General features: G+C 36.0%; 1 protein-coding gene across 1 annotated transcript; it reads left to right on the top strand.

Moving 5' to 3' along the window:
• The first annotated feature begins 8056 nt into the window (after window positions 1-8056).
• LOC102843100 (olfactory receptor 52A5-like) lies at window positions 8057-9007 on the top strand. The gene has a single exon (XM_006885666.1). It carries the CDS (start codon window positions 8057-8059, stop codon window positions 9005-9007), a length of 951 nt encoding a protein of 316 aa, XP_006885728.1.
• Window positions 9008-18720: the final 9713 nt, after the last annotated feature.

An 18720-nucleotide genomic window follows, 5' to 3' on the forward strand; every position in this document is an offset into this window, starting at 1 on the left:
TCTACAGCCAACGTCCTAGGCCCCCTCCTCAGTTTCTGCGAGCAATGTTGTGTCACCTGCATAACCCAGGTTTCGATGAGTCTTCCTCTGATCCTGATGCCACATCCCTCCTTATAAAGTCTAGCCTTCTGTATGATCTGTTCCACATATAGATTGAAATTGCACTGCAATATTGCACTAGAGCTTCAAGAAGCTAAATAAAAAAGTTAGGGAGCTGAACAGAAGATTTCAAAGGGCAGCACAGAAATACAAAGCAAAGTATTATAATGGAAAACTGGTGTTGGAAAATCAAAAAGGATGAACTTGCTTGCATTTCTTAAGCTGAAATAATTGAAGAATACATTCAAGCCTCGAGTTTCAGCACTGAAGTACAGTGCTGTGAACCAAGCGTTGAATGACACAGGAAGGGTCAAAAGAAGATAGAAGGAGTAAACAGAGGCACTATATTAAAAAGAATTGGATAACACAAAAGAATTTAACTGGGGGAAAAAAAAAGAATTTAACTAAACTACATATGATCAAGAGCCTAAGATGATGGAGGAAGTTCAAGCTACTCTGAAGGAATTGGTAAAAACAAGGCCCCAGGAATTGACGGCGTACCAATTGGTATACTTCAACAAACAGATGCTACCCTGGGTGTGCTCACCAGGTTGTACCAAGAAATGTGGAGGACGACTACCCTGCCAAAAAAAGGTGCCACAATGAAGTGTAGAAATTACCAAACAATGTCATTAATATCTCATGCAAGCAAGATCCTGCCAAAAATTATCCAAAAACTACTGGAACAGTACGTCAATATATGCAGGCTGGATTTAAAAGAGGCCATGACTTTAGTAACATTATAACCAATGTCAAATTGATCTTAGTTGAAACCAGAAATACCAGAAGAATGTCAGTTTATGTTTCACTGATGATTCAAAGATATTTGACTGTGTGTAACACAACAAATTTTTGCTTAACCTCGAGAAGAATGGGAATCCCAGAACACTTGATTGTGCTCATGCAAAACCTATACTTGCACCAGGAGGCAGTCGTCAGAACAGAGCAAGGAAACACTGCATAGTTCCGTATCAGGAAAGTGTATGTCAAGGATGCATCCTATCCCTGTACCTTTTCAATCTATATACAGAATTTTCAATCTACATACAGAATAAAATTACTGTGAGAGAGCCTTAAATCTTTGTATTTTCTGTAGATAATAAACTGCTTCATGGACATATTCTTGTCTTGATAATATAATGCTAACAAGTGCACACACTCAGAGGTCTGTCTGTTAATGAGCCTTTGGATTCAGTTAGATATGTTTTTTAGTTAACAAACTCTGATACTTTTTTTTTCTCTGCTCCTCTTCCAAGCTTTCAAAGCAATTAGCACATTGTTTCCCTTTCTCTTTTATTTATATCTGCTTAGTCTACCTAGGTCACATATGTCTAATTTATCTGTACACACATACAGTACATGTCATAGTTTAATGATTAAGTCTCTATTGAATAGAGTCTTGAAAGCATAATATCTATTAAAATCCACAAAAATTTGCAAGGGAAATATTCATTCTTGAGGGAAAAGTATTTACATTATTTTCCCAATGACTACAACTATATAGACTGAGGTATTCTAGACTCTAATAACTTAATAATACCATTTTTTATATGTGGAGAATAAATGATTTTATGTGTACCTTTGAACTATCTTCTTTCTTAATTGCCAGAATATATCACTGTACATGTATGCAACTTGCATTAACATTGCAACATGTATGATAATTTTGTATTCCATATTAAATTGGATCTGTTCTTTTAATAACATTTTAGGCACATGGTTCATATCAACCAGCTGCTTTGTGTGAGAAGGATGAGCAATCTCCTCCTGTGCAATTTACTGCGTCTGAAAACTTATTGGAAAGTCAGCTATGAGTTGGTTCCTACTTGATGGCACACAATAACAAAAGATATCATTAAAAATGCCATAAAAGTCACCCTTGCAAAATATCCAAGTCATTGATTTTTAGTATATTCACAAAAATTGTGTGAAAGTCACCATTATCTATTTCCCAAACATTTGAAATATTCCAATAAAGAAACTTTATGTATCTTAGAATTCACTTTCTTACCCAGTTCTTTTCAACTCTTCTGGTTTCTACTTTCTTTCTCTAGGAATTTACCTATAATAGTAAATTCCGTTTCCAAGGTTCATCCTGTTCCTTATTATGGTTCCACTGTATGGAAATATAGGATCCTTTTCAAACACCTAGTGGGAAGCTTTCTGATCAAATTAAATTTCTCCAAAATTTTTCCTTTATCTGTATGTGAACAACTACATGTTGAGTCAGACAAATAATATAGGCAAGGTCAGTATTTTACACTTCTCATATTTAAATACAAGGAACCCCAGTGACACAGAGCATTACATGTCACACTAGTACCCAAAAGGTTGACAGTTCTAATCTACCTGGTTTTCCTTAGAAGAAAGATGGGAAGTTTTCTTCTGCACAAAGATTTAAAGACATAAGTGGGTGATCAGACATTGATATAAATTAATTACATTTACTGATTGCAATTAATATTATTGGAAGCAGGAGTGGCATACAGTTCCTAAACAACATGCCTCTGGAAACTATGAACGCTGGGAAATGACAATAGTTATAGAAAGACTTTAGGTTTTTTGATCATAGGGTCTCTATGAATTGTGTTTGACACAATGATAATCAACAGCAACTACAATAACAATTAATGTTATAAAATAAGATATGTATGAATTATTGAATGAAAATTCAATATAATTTCTATACTTCCCCTATAGAAAATGAATAAAACAAAAAAAACCAGAAAAAATATTTACAGCCTCATAAATATGATTGACACTGTGGTATTATGAGGTGCAACTGACTTGTTGGTAATGGATTTAGTTCTGTTTATATTTCAGTATGATGTCATAAACATTCATTCTATATCTGTGTCAGTCAGTAGGTGATTATACTAAACTAATTTAATATCTCAAGAGATTCCTTTTATAAACCCTAATGGCTTGTTATTTTTTAAAATAAATGGCATTGACTTGTTCTGTGTTGTTTGGGAACAGATGTCTCTGAAATATTTTTGAAAGAAAGCTCATCTTAGTTCTCATTTTCCTTTGCTCCAGATGGACCTAAAAGGTCATTGGGTATTACTGAACAGCAGTCCCACAGGACTATCTCAGAGTATAAAACATGCATTGTTCGTTTCCTGAAATACAAAAAAATATATCTCACACTATGGCTACTTCTTACATTTCCACTGTTTATTACAGGTAAGTCTTTAGATTTAGGATTTTGCACTGAATGTTAGAAAACAGAAAATGAGTTTCATGTTGCTGATGTTATTAAATGCCTTCTAGTCAATTCTAACTCATGACAACTCCACTAATAGAGAGTCAAATGGTTCATACGCTTTTCCAGAAAGTGACTTTTTGGATTCATTTCACCAGACCTGTCTCCCTAGGAGTTCGTGGGTGTTTTCAAATCTCAAGCATCTCATCCAGTAGTTGAGCACGAAACTGTTTTCATTCTCCAGGGCTGCATAAAGAACTTACACCTCATGTAACCGATGTGAAGGCAGGATGATAGGTGAGCTAAGATACAGATTATCTCCCGTACTATTTTGTGCTTTTCTGTGTTTTCAGAAAATAAAATAGAAGCCAACAAATTTTAAGCAAAATTGGGCAACTAGAAAACCATCTATTTTGTTCAATGTAGTTAAGAAAAGTTCATTTGTTTAAAGATTAAGAAAATGTACATATTACCCTAGAGAAATATTCTTGAGTTATTCTCATTGTGTCATAAAATATTTAAAATTATGTCTTGGAAAGAAGAGGGGGAAACATATTCATTAATAGCTAATATATTTTAATATTTTGACCAATGCATTTTATGCTTCTTTCTAAATATTTTGAATGGATTGTTTAACTTAGTCCTAACAGTCATTCACTCACTGGTCAAAATATTAAAATATATTAGCTGTTAGTTTAATTACTTTAGACAACTATTTAGTAAAATATTGTAATTATTAAAAGAATAGAATCACATTTGACTAGAAGGCTTACAAATTAAAAATTATTTGGCTTACAGGGAGAACTTTGTAATCAGGCCTGCTACTTTTTTATTAGTTTTCATGTAGATTATTTTTTACTTATGAGCAAATTTGTAAGCTAAAATTGTTTATTGATTCTAAACCTTACTGTATATTTAAAGTTTTTTGTGATTTTTATAAAGTCTGTTTCACCTTATTGGAAAGGCCTCCTTCACTTTCTTTATATGATTCAGATCTAGTGTAACTAATCTGTGTAATAAAGGGAACATAGTGTTTGCTGAATTCCAAGAGTCCAGTGCAATGTAGCTACTTGAGAATGCAGGATAAATACATTTCTCTTTATCCCTGGAGTGTTTTCAAGAGTACATAAAACATAGCATATATTCTTAATAAGGTTTTGTTCAATGCAATAACTAGAAAATACATTCCTAATTTGTTGGGGTGCTGTTACCTTCTGATGAGAGGAATATCCAGTTTAACACAGTAGAGGTTCCCTAAAATGAAGAGTTCTAGAGCAATAAGTGTCAGAGAGAAAAGCCTTGCTTAGAGTTACATCAGAAGAGAAGGAAACATAGGTTCTTATTCAATAGACTTGAGCAGAGTTGTTTGTAGCTCTCTTCACATGTGTTGCGTACTGTTTCTCGGGGGGGAAACATTAGCAAAACAAGAATAACAAAAAATACTGGAAAAATGGGAAATTATACTTGTGGTAATTTTTCCAATACTCCTAATTAAAAATGTCCTCAATGTCTTGTTCATGCAGAAGATAAGCTTTCCAATTTCAAAAGAAAATTATTTGCAGTTTGTGAATAATTGAATATTTTATAAATTATGGCATGGAGTCCTTTTCGAGGCAACAGAAATTACAAGTTACAATATAACAGAAAATAAGAAAATCCTCTATAATTTGCAATATGATCGTGAAAATTTAAACATCAGTGAAGTATTTCAATAGTGAAAATTTAGACATCAGTGAAATACTTCACTTGGTAATTAGGGGATTGTGCAAACAATAGTGTTCCCTGTAATGTAGAAACCTCTGAAGGTTATGAGATATAATGTTTACAAAAGATACAACTTAGATTGGATAACAGGTTAAATACATACAACATAAGAGAAAATCTTCTGTTGTTTCAAATTACTCAGAAGAACGAATTATTTAGGATTAGAGAGGTAGTAATGACTATTTGTGAATGAAAAAGAAAAGCATACAGTATAGATTAGTGTGTGAACTCAAATATAACAGGATATTGACATTAAAAAATCTGTTACAGAGGAAAACACTCATGGATTGAAAAATCAGGGATTTATTTTAAAAAAAACATAATGAATTTGTAGGAAGGGTTTGGTTAGGTTTCAGAAAGACACTAAAACCGTTTGAGAAAATTTCTCAAAAGTCTGGAAAATAAGGCCTAGATTATGAAGAAATGAATCAGAGAATGCCATTTAGGCATATGCAAAATTAAAACTTATGTTATTTAATATTCTTTTCACATTTTCATCTTGGTTATTTAGTTTTTCAGAACTAAAGATACTTTGCATCTATCTTTACAGTATCTTCATTCTGTGTTAAAAATTCTTAAAGTATTTTTTCAAAATTAAATAACTCATCCCACTCTGATTTCCACTTGGTATGTATGTATCAAATTGTGTATGTAATTGTGTTCTCCCAATTGTATATCTACTCCATTAGGCTATAATTCTCAATATTAGATATTTATCCTCCAATTTATGACCTGATATCATGATCATAAGTGTTGTAAATCCTAAACTCTCTGATGTTAAAGAAGCAGTAGTTGAGGAAGTTACATCCTTTTTTTTTTCCAAGCAAAACAAATGTACATTTAATATAAAGTAAAAGCCCTTTTATAGATGAGCATTTAACTGTCTTTCTGTTATTGAAAGCAAGAGGTTCTTTCCTTTCCATAGTCAATTGTCAATAAGATAAAGCGATTGCAATATCCATAAAAGCATTTTATTACAGCAGGTCTTGGCCTCAAAAACTGCCTCCCTGTCCGGGATTGGTCATTGGGCTTTTATACCCGGGTGAGACACCAACTTACTTAACAATGTACTTTTGTTAGTAAAAAAATAATTTGTACATCTGAAAAGAACAGTTCATATTCAAGGACCTGTAATTCAGGAAAGGCACAGTCCCCTTCCTGGTAAACAGGCCTATTAAGAAAATGTACATATGACTGGGGAAACAACCTCAAGAGATCTAGGAGAGATGCATTTCCTCTTCCGGTAAACAGATTAAACTACTTTACATAACTAACTAAAGAAAGGAAGAGTTTTCAGGCCAAGTAACTAGTTTTGCAGGCTGAAGAAAACTGATGCCAGTTTTATAGCTATATAATTACAGTTTTATATCTGATACATACATAGAGAATTCTAAACTTATCAATACCACTCCAACATCCCCCCTCTTTTTAGATCAGTCTTATATCTATAAGCCAAACATCTGGGTTGATTCTTGGCGGGAGTTATTTATGGGCTCCCCATTTGGGAAAAGGGGCACAGACTCTCTGCTTCATGCTCAACAGTGGCATTGAGATGGAGGGGAAGGGGAGCTCACTTTAACTCTCTATTGGTGGTCCTTGAGTTCAAGCTGCATGCCTTCTTAAGTTAGAAAACATTCTCAAGGTGTTCTCTGACCTCTGGACTGCAAGATTTCTAGTTACCAGGAGATGTAGACATAAATTAGAAGACAAACATCAGGAAGCAAAGAAGGAGTGCTACAGACTGCTGTTTCCTTCACCTTCCTCACATGATTTAACAAATTAGTAATACTCTAGTGACATTCTAATATGCAGGAACAGCATTAAAAAGTTACTATACAAGTAACTATGCTGATGCACTGTTTTAAATTTACTACATTATTTGCTGTTGAACTTTCTATTATGGTTAAAGGCTCAATTTCAGTTTCTCTAATTTTAAGTTACAAGAAACATTGTTTAACAACTGTTTGTAAACGTAAAACAAACAACAAATTAAGGAGGACAGAGTATTTATCAACTTGCAAGGCTGAATTCAGTAGAAATGGCTGGCTGGAATTTATGGATCTATCCACCCTTGCTTCTTTAGCCTGCAGTCTCATCTCTGGAACAGGCTCAGGGTCAAGTGAGTCCAAGGGTCCCTTCATGGGTCACCAAAATGTTACTTAAGGGATTCTTTCAGTAGTCAAATTCCAATAAGACAAACAGATTGCATCATCTATAAAAGCACTTTTTTACAGATCTGTGGATGACAGCGTGTCTCCGGCTCAAAGACTGTCTATGGAAGTTATATCTGAGAGGCAGGACAGCATCTACAGGATTAAAGTTGTTTATTAAGTCTATTTCTTTTAACATATAAAAGGAACGAAACAAACAGAGAGTAAAAGACTTCACTATTACAAAGACCAGAAAGCTAGGAGGCCGAGAATCCCAGAGCTAAGACTCTTCCAGACACAGTGGAAGATTGACTCCAAGATACATGCAGATCTCCAAAGAATATGGAGCTCACAGTTATTGAAATGAGAAAAAAACTTCCCCCCAGAAATTACACAGAGAGAAAGTATTCACCTGTAGCGAGGAACCTGAATTCAACCTTCTAGCCTGTGACAGAATACATTTCTGTTTATTATACCCATCCATTTTTGGTATTTTTATTATAGCAGCATTAGATATCTAAGACAGTGACTGTTCAAGTGATAAAGAGAGAGCATGGAAAAAAGACAATCAGTTTAGTTAATTATCATTGATTAGAAATTAATATTATTCATTGAAAATTAATAAGTGATACAGAAAAATGGAAATAACTTTGATCACTTGCAGTCATCCCTGGCTCTTAGGAAAAAAGATATATGGAAAAGATAAAAGTGATAACTTTATAACTAAAACATATATGCATTAACTAATTTCTCTTTATGTTTTAAAATATATTAAGTCTTCACAGGAACTAGAAGATGAAAAACAGTATCAAAATTTGATTCTCCAGACCAAATCACCATGCTCACGACCAATGGCTCAGTCTTCATACCCTTCATAATGACACTGGTTGGAATTCCTGGCCTGGAGCCAGTACAGTGTTGGATTGGGATTCCATTCTCTGCCATGTACATCATTGCTGTCATTGGAAATTCCCTTATCTTGTCTATAATCAAATCTGAAAAAAGCCTCCATAAACCCATGTACATATTTTTAGCTATGTTAGGGGGCACAGACATTGCACTTAGCACTTGCATCCTTCCCAAAATGCTAGGAATCTTCTGGTTTAATTTGCCAGAGATTTATTTTGAAGCCTGTCTGCTGCAAATGTGGCTTATTCACTCATTTCAAGCCATTGAATCTGGTGTCCTACTGGCAATGGCATTGGACCGCTATGTGGCCATTTGTTATCCACTGAGACATGTCACTATCTTTTCACAGCAACTTATGTCTCGTATTGGAACTGGAGTGACACTCAGAGCTATCATTCTTACAACACCATCCATTATGCTTATTCGATGCTGTCTTAAACTCTACAGAACTACAATCATCTCCCACTCTTATTGTGAGCACATGGCCCTTGTGAAGCTGGCTATTGAAGATATCCGGGTCAACAAGATATATGGCCTATTTGTTGCCTTCGCCATACTGGGATTTGACATAATCTTTATTACCTTGTCCTATGTTCAAATCTTCATCACTGTCTTTCAACTGCCTCAGAAGGAGGCCCGAATCAAGGCCTTTAACACATGCATTGCCCACATTTGTGTCTTTCTTCAGTTCTACCTTCTTGCTTTCTTTTCTTTCTTTACACACAGGTTTGGTTCCCACATACCACCATATGTTCATATTCTGTTATCAAATCTTTACTTGTTAGTCCCACCATTTCTCAACCCAATAGTCTATGGAGTGAAGACCAAACAGATTCGTGACCAGGTCTTAAAATTGTTATTCTCTAAAAAAACCTCTTGACCCTAATGAGGCCTTGTGCAGTGAAAAATATGGGGAAAAACACAAAACAGATCTTACAATACAGTGTTTCGTTCTGATATGTGTATATAGAGAAAAAAATCCTTAACTATCTCTGAGAAGTATATCAATAAAGATGTACAAATGATTACATAATCAACACTCTTAAATTGACTAATTAAATAATCAGTAAGACGTATGTTCATATGTAAAATTGTTTGCAATGTTCTTCTACTGTGACCTTGTCCCTTTGTATTTAAGTTTCTCTGTATTATCATCTTTACAAAGTGGAAAACTGTGGAAATACAGAAAATTTAATTAGAAAACTCTAGTGAGGTGTTCATTTGCAATATCATCTTTAATTATTTAGAAAAAAATAATAGTTATAGATTCCTGTTATGCACTGTAGAGTTGGAACTGACCCATAGCTGACCCTCCAGTGTGTTTTCAGAGGCAGTTAATTGCACAGGAGGAGATTGTCCATCCTTCTCTCATGAAGCTGTTGGTGTATTCAAACTGCATGCCTTTGGGATTGCAGCACAGGCCAAGAGCTTAATCTACCAATTTTTTTATCCCCCTTTTCAAATATAACACAACTTCACAAAAGTGAAAACACATTGTTATATAACCATACACACCTGTAATAAACCTCTGTTACAGTAGTTATTGTTGTTGTTGTTGTGTTCTTTAGAGTCAGAACTGACCCACAGCTGACCCTCCAGCAGGTTTTCACAGGAAGAGATTGTCCATCCTTCCCCCAGAGAGCAGCTTATGGATAATAACCCTCTATTGATAAAATAAACCATTGCTAGCCTCCAAAGCAGAAGTTTCTGAGTGGTATAAACAGTTTGGAGGTTCTAACCTACTCTTATTTCTTTATTTCTAACTTTTATATGCCAATAAAGTTTAGTAACTGAAGTTAGCAAGGTTGTAAGACACAAGGTCTTTGTAAAAATGCTATTTTTCCGTATATTGTAGGCATGACTGAGAACAGAAGATAAAATATTAACTAAAGAAGATAAAGACCTGAGACATTTGGATACAATTTTAAATAAAATATTTACAAGAATTCTATTTGGAAAATACAAATAATTGAGAGAAAGAATTGTTGGCTGGCATAAAATGAAAAGTGTCAAAGTGCACAAAACTCTGTCCTGTTGTTAGCATTAAGATTTTATGCCAATTGTGTTGTCTATAGTTCTCAAGTTTCATTGTTACGATGAGACATAATGTAATCATTCCTTTGATGAGATATGATACGATAGAATAATTTCTTTGATGAGACTTTATGCAATACAATCATCTCCATGATGATATTTTAAGACTGTTGCGAGTGTCATCCTCACAATATTTTGTTTGAGCCAACTGTTGCAGCACAGTTATCAATCAATCTCATTGAGTGTCTTCCTCTTTTTTGTTTAGCTTTCACTTTTGCTGGCATGATGTACTCCAGGGACTAATCTCTCCTAGTATATGTCTTGCCATTCATCCTGCAAAAAGTTTTCTGGCTGCACTTCTACCAAGACTTTTTTGTTCAGTTTCCAGTAGTTCATGATGTTTTCAATGTTCTTTACAATGCTATGAGTCAAAGACATCACCTCTCTGCTATTCTTCATTTACTGTGCAGCTTTCACATGAATGTGAGACTGATGAAAATGCTATGACTTACATCAGAAATACCTTGGTCCTCAGTGAAATATGTGCTTTTGAACAATTTAGAAAAGTTGTTTTGTGTTTATGTGTGTGTGTGTATGTTTATTTTTTGGTGATTTCCCATTTGTTAAGCGTGGCTTCCTTGGATTTTGTAGGTACATGTAAATAAAATAAACTCCTTGACAACTTCAATCTTTTATGTATTTATCATGGTTTATATCAGTCCAGTGGTGAGAAGTTTTATTTTCTCTTTAATGAGAGGTGATCTATATGAAAAATGGTCTTCTTTCCTCTTCATCAAGAAATTCATGTTCTCTTCACTTAGAAAACAAGATTGTTTTATCTGTATATCTAAGGTCATTAATGAATCTTTCTCCAATTCAGATGTCATATTCTACTTTATAGTCCAATTTCTCAGATAATTTTCTTACCATGCAGACTGAATAAACATAAAGTATATTCTGGAATATAATTTTCATAAATTTAAACCGTGGAGTATTTTTTGTCCTGTTTGAATAATTTTATTTTTATCTATCCATCTATATATTTTGTATAAGTACTATGAAGGTTTTGGAAATTCTGATTCTTCTCAATAGTTTTCATAATGTGTTTTAACACATTTTAATCCTAATAGTGGAGGCCTTTGCATAATCAACAGGTAAATGTCTTATTTTAAACTAGGATAGATTTTAAGAAACAGAAATACTTTATCCATTGATCAGAATTCTCAATATTAAGATATCATTATCCTTCAATAGATCTAAGGATACAGAGTAGTCTCAAGAAGAATACTAACATATTTTTGGCATTGGTTGAGAAGGTAATATATAATTAAAATGGAAATTTAAACCAAAAGAGAGGAAGACTCTTACTAAGATGGACTGTAACAATGGGTTTGAGTATATTAGAGAACATGAGGACAGCATAGGACAGAGCAAAGCTCAGATCTGTTGTTCATTGGGTTGCTATGAGTTCATTGGGTTGCTATGGCACCTAAACAGAACAACAGTGAAAACATATTTTTTAAATAAAAACAAGAATATAAAAAAGATATTTTATTTCTTACATTATTTAACATCAAGATTAACTACTAAATTATTGTTGTTGTTGTTGTTGTTATGTACTATTGTTCAGAACTAACCCATACCTGATTTTCCAGCATATTTGTGGAGGATGATAAAAGAAAAAATACAACTCAGTTCTCAGAGTAGAAGGTAAAAAATAAAAGTTATATTCTCAATTAGCTGTCTGTAATATCTGTTTCTCAAGTACTCAAAAAATAAAATAGCTTTTCCCAAGCATAAGTGCAATGTACATTATAATAAAAAATGTCTCCAAAAACAAAGCAACAAAATTAAGTCAGAAAGCCAAAAAAAGGCTAATCAGTTTCAAGCTCTGCAAAAGACAAGACAAAATGCCAGCAGTATCTGTTAACAAAAGCAACCCCACTGTAAACAACATGTCTTAAATTTATTTCATGCCACCTCGAAAAATACTACATTAAACATAACTCTAATAACATTACTATTATACCAAAAGTAAGGATTTAATAAAATACTAATTAATATCTTCAAACCAGTTATTATATAAAAAATTAGTTTAACCAGCAAAAGTATCTTTATTAATCTAGTAATCATTAAAATGACATTTCAAATTGTAGTCCCACAAAAAGTAAAAATGTTTAAAAATTCCTTATAAGCCATTAATAATTTTCAAAAATTATTAGTTCACATAAATTATACTCATCCATTTACCAACTAAGTCACCACAGTTCAATATAGAACAAATTCTATATAATCCACAAAGTCAAGTCATAGTAACAAATAAAAACCACACAAAATGTTAAAACTGAAATTAAAAAGGAGAAGCTTACTCCCTTGTGATACAATTGCATAAAACTCTTTTCATATTAAATGTACTTAATATTTATGAAAATTTTTCAAAACCTTCTATATGTTCACTGACTTGACTTTGTGGATTATATAGAATTTGTCTTTTTGTCTTATGTTTGTCTTATGTTTAATGTAGCAATTGTTTGTGAGTGCATATAATTTGATAGTTTTAGTAAAACTCTTAATTCAAAAATTGATAAATTAAAACCTACAGCTGAAAATTTTCTTTTAAAAGAGATAAAACCTCTAAATTAATAAAATAATTTAAATAGACTGCATTTGGCAAATTGTTCATCCTCGGTAAATGCGGAATACCAAGGGCAGGCACACAAGCCAGTCTTTTGTAGCTATGTAAAGTAACTTAGAAATTTAATTATCTAATGTATTAGAATTGTTGTTGTTATATGGTGTCGAGTTGCTTGCAACTCATAGCGACCGTATGTACAACAGCCCTAAACTCTGCTCTGTCCTATGCCAATCATATCGTCTCTGATACACCCATCCCAATTACCCCAATCACTGAATCAATCCACCTCATAGAGGGCCTTCCCCTCCTGTGCTGTCCCTCCACCCTACCAAGCATGATGTCCCTCTCAAAGGACCTGTCCCTCCTTACAACATGTCCAGAGTATGTTAGATGGAGCCTCAGAATCCCTGACTCCAAGGAGTCACCCAGTTTAACCCTTTCCAGGATGAATCTGTTTGTTTTCTTGGCAGTCCATGGTACCCTCAATACTCTTCTCCAGCACCAAAGCTCAAAGGCATCAATTCTCCTTCTATCCTCCTTAGTCATTGTCCAACTTTCTGATGCATAACAAGTGATTGCGAAGACCATGGCCTATATCAGATGCACCTTAGTCTCCAGAGAGACAACATTGCTCTTCAGTACTTTGGAGAGGTCCCTAACAGCAGACTTTCCCATGGCAATACGTCTTTTCATTTCCTGGCTGCTGGTGCCAAGAGTGTTGATTATGGAGCCAAGCAAACAAAAGCTGTGAACAACCTCAATCTCTTCACCATCCATCCTGATGCTGCCAATTGGCCCAGTGGTCAGAATCTTTGTCTTCTTGACATTGAGCCTCAATCCACATTGAAGGCTGCAGTCCTCGACCCTCTGCAGCAAGCGTTTCCGGTCCTCCTCAGTTTCAGCAAGCAGGGTTGTGTCATCTGCGTATTGCAGATTGTTGATAGATCTTAAATCAATCTTGATCCCACATTTCTCCTCATAGAACCCAGCCTCCTGGTGTATTAGAATAGTATAATAAAATTAATAAGTTGTCAAAATTGTATAATATATGCCTGCTTGAATAAAAACACTTAGTTTGGTATATTCAAAGAAAATATGTGTATTTTAAAAGCTAGAGTGGCTGTTTGGACAACATGGCAAGAATCTTCCAACTCTATTAATCCAAACTTTGGTAAAAGGATTGCTAAAGGGAAAAAGATTTGTGGGTGTTTTAACAGCTACTATTGGAAGTGTCATCATTGTGGCTGTGACTGTGGCCACTGCTGAAATGACTCTCTCAAAGTGTTCAAGCTGCTGAAATTGTGTGGGATTGACATGAAAATTCAAAAACTTTGTAGTCTGCTTAAGGGCAGATGAATTCTGAAATCCATTCAGAACTTGCTGATATGCATCAGGCAATAACACTGTTGGGGGGTCAAGTTAAACGCTTACATAAAACTAATTTAATTAAAATGTAATTAGAGTATAGCTTCTTTTTGTGTTAGACAGGGATTGGCAGGGCCTCAGTGTGTGGCATGTCAGTCATCTTCCCATTCAAATAAATGAGTCTTGTGTGAGAATCTTCTAGAATGGCAAGAAAGGGAAAAAATAAGTCTGTCCATCAAGAAACACTAGATGCAGTTATCAAAAAGTGACATACTTCCTCCCAAGATCCAGGCCTGAAAAATGAGAAGAGAAGAAAGCCAGTCCAGGCTCCCCTCTCTTTGTCTACTGGTTCTCTCTTTGACATGCAGCCAGCCATGAAGACTGAAAGAGCAGTGCTGTGCTTTCCCAAAGATCACCCCATCATCTGCATTTGTATGGTTAAGACTATCTCCTCTAATGTGACTAATATAATCCCCAGATCTCCCCCCAAAAAGCTGATGTGTCCATCTGGATAAGAAAAGAAAGAGCAGAGAATCTTCTTCTGAACACTGGAAGAACAACTCAGGCTGCTGACAGCCCTGGGATGGCCAAAGTGTTCCCACAGTGATAAAAACTACCTCCTCTGACAGCAGAAGAGATCCAAGAGTTCTACATGCATGCGGGCAGAACAGCTAAGGCAAGGCGGCTTTAGGAAGAAGCAGAACTTTAAGGTGCTGTTTCCTTGGAGAAACCCTTTCACAATTGACTCTGATAACACTGATAACAGAAAGTGATGGCAGCAAAACATTTTATGATGAGACTTAAGATTATAGTCTGCCATGTTCAAAGCAGAACCAAACCCAGAATACACCTTGTCATATTTATTCTGAAAAATTAGCCATGAAAAACTTACTCATGAACAAACTTTAAACCAGCGTTTAATAAGAAGCTCCCTCAAAAGGGAAGGTGCTCCAGTACAAGGGAAACTTGTACTCTCAGGTAAAGTTCCTCCAGTACCACTGTGAAAAAGACATTTCCTGGACTTCTGGTTGCTGATTAAAAAATAAATAAATTAAAATAATTGAGTGTTCAAAAAAAAAACTATGCCGGATGAACTTATTTTCTTTCTCTTTCTTGTCCTCGGAGGATTTTTGCACGGACTTGGTTGTTTGGGAGAGAGGGTGATTGCTTGGCTGCACACTGAGATTATTCCTTACAAGTTTCTTCTAAAGCCTACAAGGTATACTGCAACTTTCTATTTCATCCTTGTTTAAATATTATTTTAAGTATGCTGTTAATTGTAACCATATTATGGTTTGCATTTTGTATAATCTGTCTATCTGTCAATGATATTACAAACAGCTATACTAAATAATCTTTCTGCTTTTACCTTCATTGAATTGTCTTCATCCTAAGCAACACCAGACTCACTACAACAAAACTTTCTCTTCTCTGAACTCATATAATAAAAGAAAAAAATGAGGAGATGTTAGGGAATGTTAGGGGGGAGGAGGAGGCCACTGCCTGAGTCAGATCACCAAGCTCTGGCCAAGTGCAAGCCTAAGATGGCTGGTACATCTGTTGAGCTGGGAGTGGTCTGCACTGGACTGAGTTTCTCCTATCCAATCCACATGTCCCATGTCTACAATCCCACCCTATGCTGTCTTTTTGTTTATTGGCCTATATAAGTGCACTGCAACCTCCCAGTTGAGTTGAGTTTGGCTCTCTGCTGTGCTCCTGGACTGGTGTGTCTCCTTCACACTTATCGCCATCAGTATATCACTACTCCCCACAGGCAAACAGACAGTGACATTAACTAAGCCAAAGATGAGAAAAATGAGCATTTCTATGAATTTATTTAATGGGAAATTGACCAAATATGACAGTAAGATTCATTAATAATGATTGGTTACTGGAATGTAAAAATAGGAAATAAAAGGAACTGGTAGTCAAAAATTACAAACTTGGTGACAGAAATGAGATTGGACATTAAATGACTGAATTGCAAATAATCAATGATTTTGTCATTGCAAATATGTTCTTTAAAAAACACAAATGGGAACTATATACATGGACAAGACCTAATGGACTACAGAGGAATCAGATTGGCTATGCATATGGAAGGAATCATTGGAGAAGCTCAATATTAGCATTCAAAACCAGGCCAAGTGCTGACTGTGGAACAGGCCATCAATTAATTACTCATGATCAAGTTAAAACTGAAGCTGAAGAAAATTAAAATAAGCGCACAACTCAATATGAACTTGTGTCTTGTCCACCTGAATTAAAATCATCTCAAGAATAGATTTGAGGCATTGAATATTAGTGATTGAAGACCAAATGAATTATAGATTGACATCAAAGCTCTTATCTGTAAAAAAAAAGGTCCTTACAAGGAAAAAAGAGCAAGAAAGAATATGCTTTATACACAGGACTCTTACAACCAGCACAATATCAACAAAAGGTTAACCAGAAGTACAACAATCTGCTCAAAGTTCAAAATGTTAAGGCTTCATAAATTTGTGCTAGAATTGGTTGCACTAAGAATATAACTAATTCTATTAATCCTGGGGTGAGGGTGTAAATCTAGCAGTGAGCTATATCCATATGGAGAAGGATTTCATGTGAACAGCAGTTCAACATAGGTCAGTTGGTCCTTAGAGACGGGCGAGTGTCCTTAGGAATCATGAGTGACGGCTGTGTTTATTAACAGAATGTAAAGAAAATGAAAATAGGAAGATTGAGATTATAGGAAATGGAGAAAATAAACTTCTGATTGGAGAATAATTATGATTGCAGGCTTTATTTCCAGAATTAAGGCAACAAAATAAAGAAATGTTTGCTTAAATAGATTAGAAATTGCTTACAACAGGCCTGATTTTAATATTTGCAAACATGACCGTCAAGAAAGTAATTCAGTTTATACAACAGAACATGCATATTTGATTTCTGTGCATTAACCTGTAGTGGAAAACAATAAGAGAATAGCTAGTTTTCTGGAAATATAAAAATTATTTCAAGGAATTTAGTTTTGTGAATAATCCTAAATACAACCTCGACAAAATTCTTTTGAGTCTCTTCGGTTTGACAAGAGGACGAGAAACTTCCTCAACCCACGTTCATAACTCTTCCTTTCTACACACTCCAAAAGACCTCTAAAATTGGTGACTAGTGGCTTTCTTCTCCAGTTTGACCTAAATGGGTGTCTGCTGTGTTTGTTTCTGAATGCCAGAGACTTTGTTATGAATTTTGTTGGAGGATGAACATAAATCATAGCTCTGACATTAGGGCAGAGGAGACTGTCAGGACAACAGAGAGGGGAAAATAGTGTGAAAGACTTTCCAGAGTATAAGCACAATATTATATTGACTGATAGTCCTAGGATCTGTGAAGTGGCTTAGAGTTTATGGTATTGTTAAAGAATGTGCAGATAAAAAGCATTAGCATTCAGATGGAAGAACTCCCACCTGTGCCAGACAGAAGAACTCCCACCCACCGCCAGACGGGGCTCTGCCGCCAGACAGGCCAGGAAGAGACCCGGGAAGAGCAACAGTCAGCCACCCACCCCACCACGGAACTCCAGAGGAGCAAAGACCTTGAGACCCGGGAGGAGCGAAGACTACCCACCACTGTGTGACCCCCCTGCAGCCCGCACCTGTGTGACCCCCAACACACAGGGTGCTGCTAAATAAACCCCCAGCAGTGCCCAAGCCCGCCACCACCTCTTGGTGATAGTCTCCAAGCCCTGTGCTCCTTAACCCCCTAGTCCCTTGCTTTCCTCCCCTTCCCCCACCCCCCTTACAGCTCCACAACCACAGCCCTGTGACCTCAGGGCACCACCGCGGATCCAGCCATCACCCGAAGCTATCAGCCAAGCTGTTGCGGAACTAACCTGGCAGGAGAAAGGCCGGTAGAATCTTAACTGTGTTTACTGGGGCATTGCTGATTACCTGGGAGAGCACCTAAGGGTGTGCCCACTGGTGGGGAATTTGGCCAAACTCTCTTGGGTTACACCAGTTGCACAAAGTGAGCCAGTCAGCTGGCTTCTGTGAACTCTGCAGACCAGCCAGAGGCTAGTGGGTTGGTGGGAATTTGACCTTGACTTTTCGGATCCTGTCATATCCAGGACCCTGCTGGAGCAGGGGCTGTTGTGTGAGGGCACCTGTGTAAGTGCCACGAGGCAGAGAACACTGAGAAAACCACTGGGTAGGAAACAGACAGCAGTAATTTGAGTTAGGACCCCCGTCGTGAGCACACTGAGACAGCAGAGGTTTGAGCAAGGTCCTCCAAGTGATTGACCTGCCCTTGTGAACAGCCAACCCTTTGCCTGCCTCACCCTATTTGCCTTCACACCAGTGCCTACACATCTGGGCAATCAACTTGCCTTTAAACGGGAGCACCTTGACCTGTTTTAGCAACAAGAGATTGCCCTAGCAGGTGCTGAACTGACATTTTTTCTGAAGTCAGAAAGTCAGAGAAACACACAAGTTCGGTAGCTGCCCGTCTGATCTCAAGAGCATTGTCTTCATATCAAGAACGTATACCAATGTCTCGAAGAAAGCAAACTATCCCACACAATA

Source organism: Elephantulus edwardii, unplaced genomic scaffold (genome assembly GCF_000299155.1).
Source record: "Elephantulus edwardii isolate Elephantulus edwardi_28Jun2011 unplaced genomic scaffold, EleEdw1.0 scaffold00044, whole genome shotgun sequence".
Lineage (NCBI taxonomy): Eukaryota > Metazoa > Chordata > Mammalia > Macroscelidea > Macroscelididae > Elephantulus > Elephantulus edwardii.

What these genes read in the sequence shown, in the direction of transcription:
- LOC102843100 (XM_006885666.1), top strand. Translation starts at nt 8,057, where the DNA reads ATGCTCACGACCAATGGCTCAGTCTTCATACCCTTCATAATGACACTG.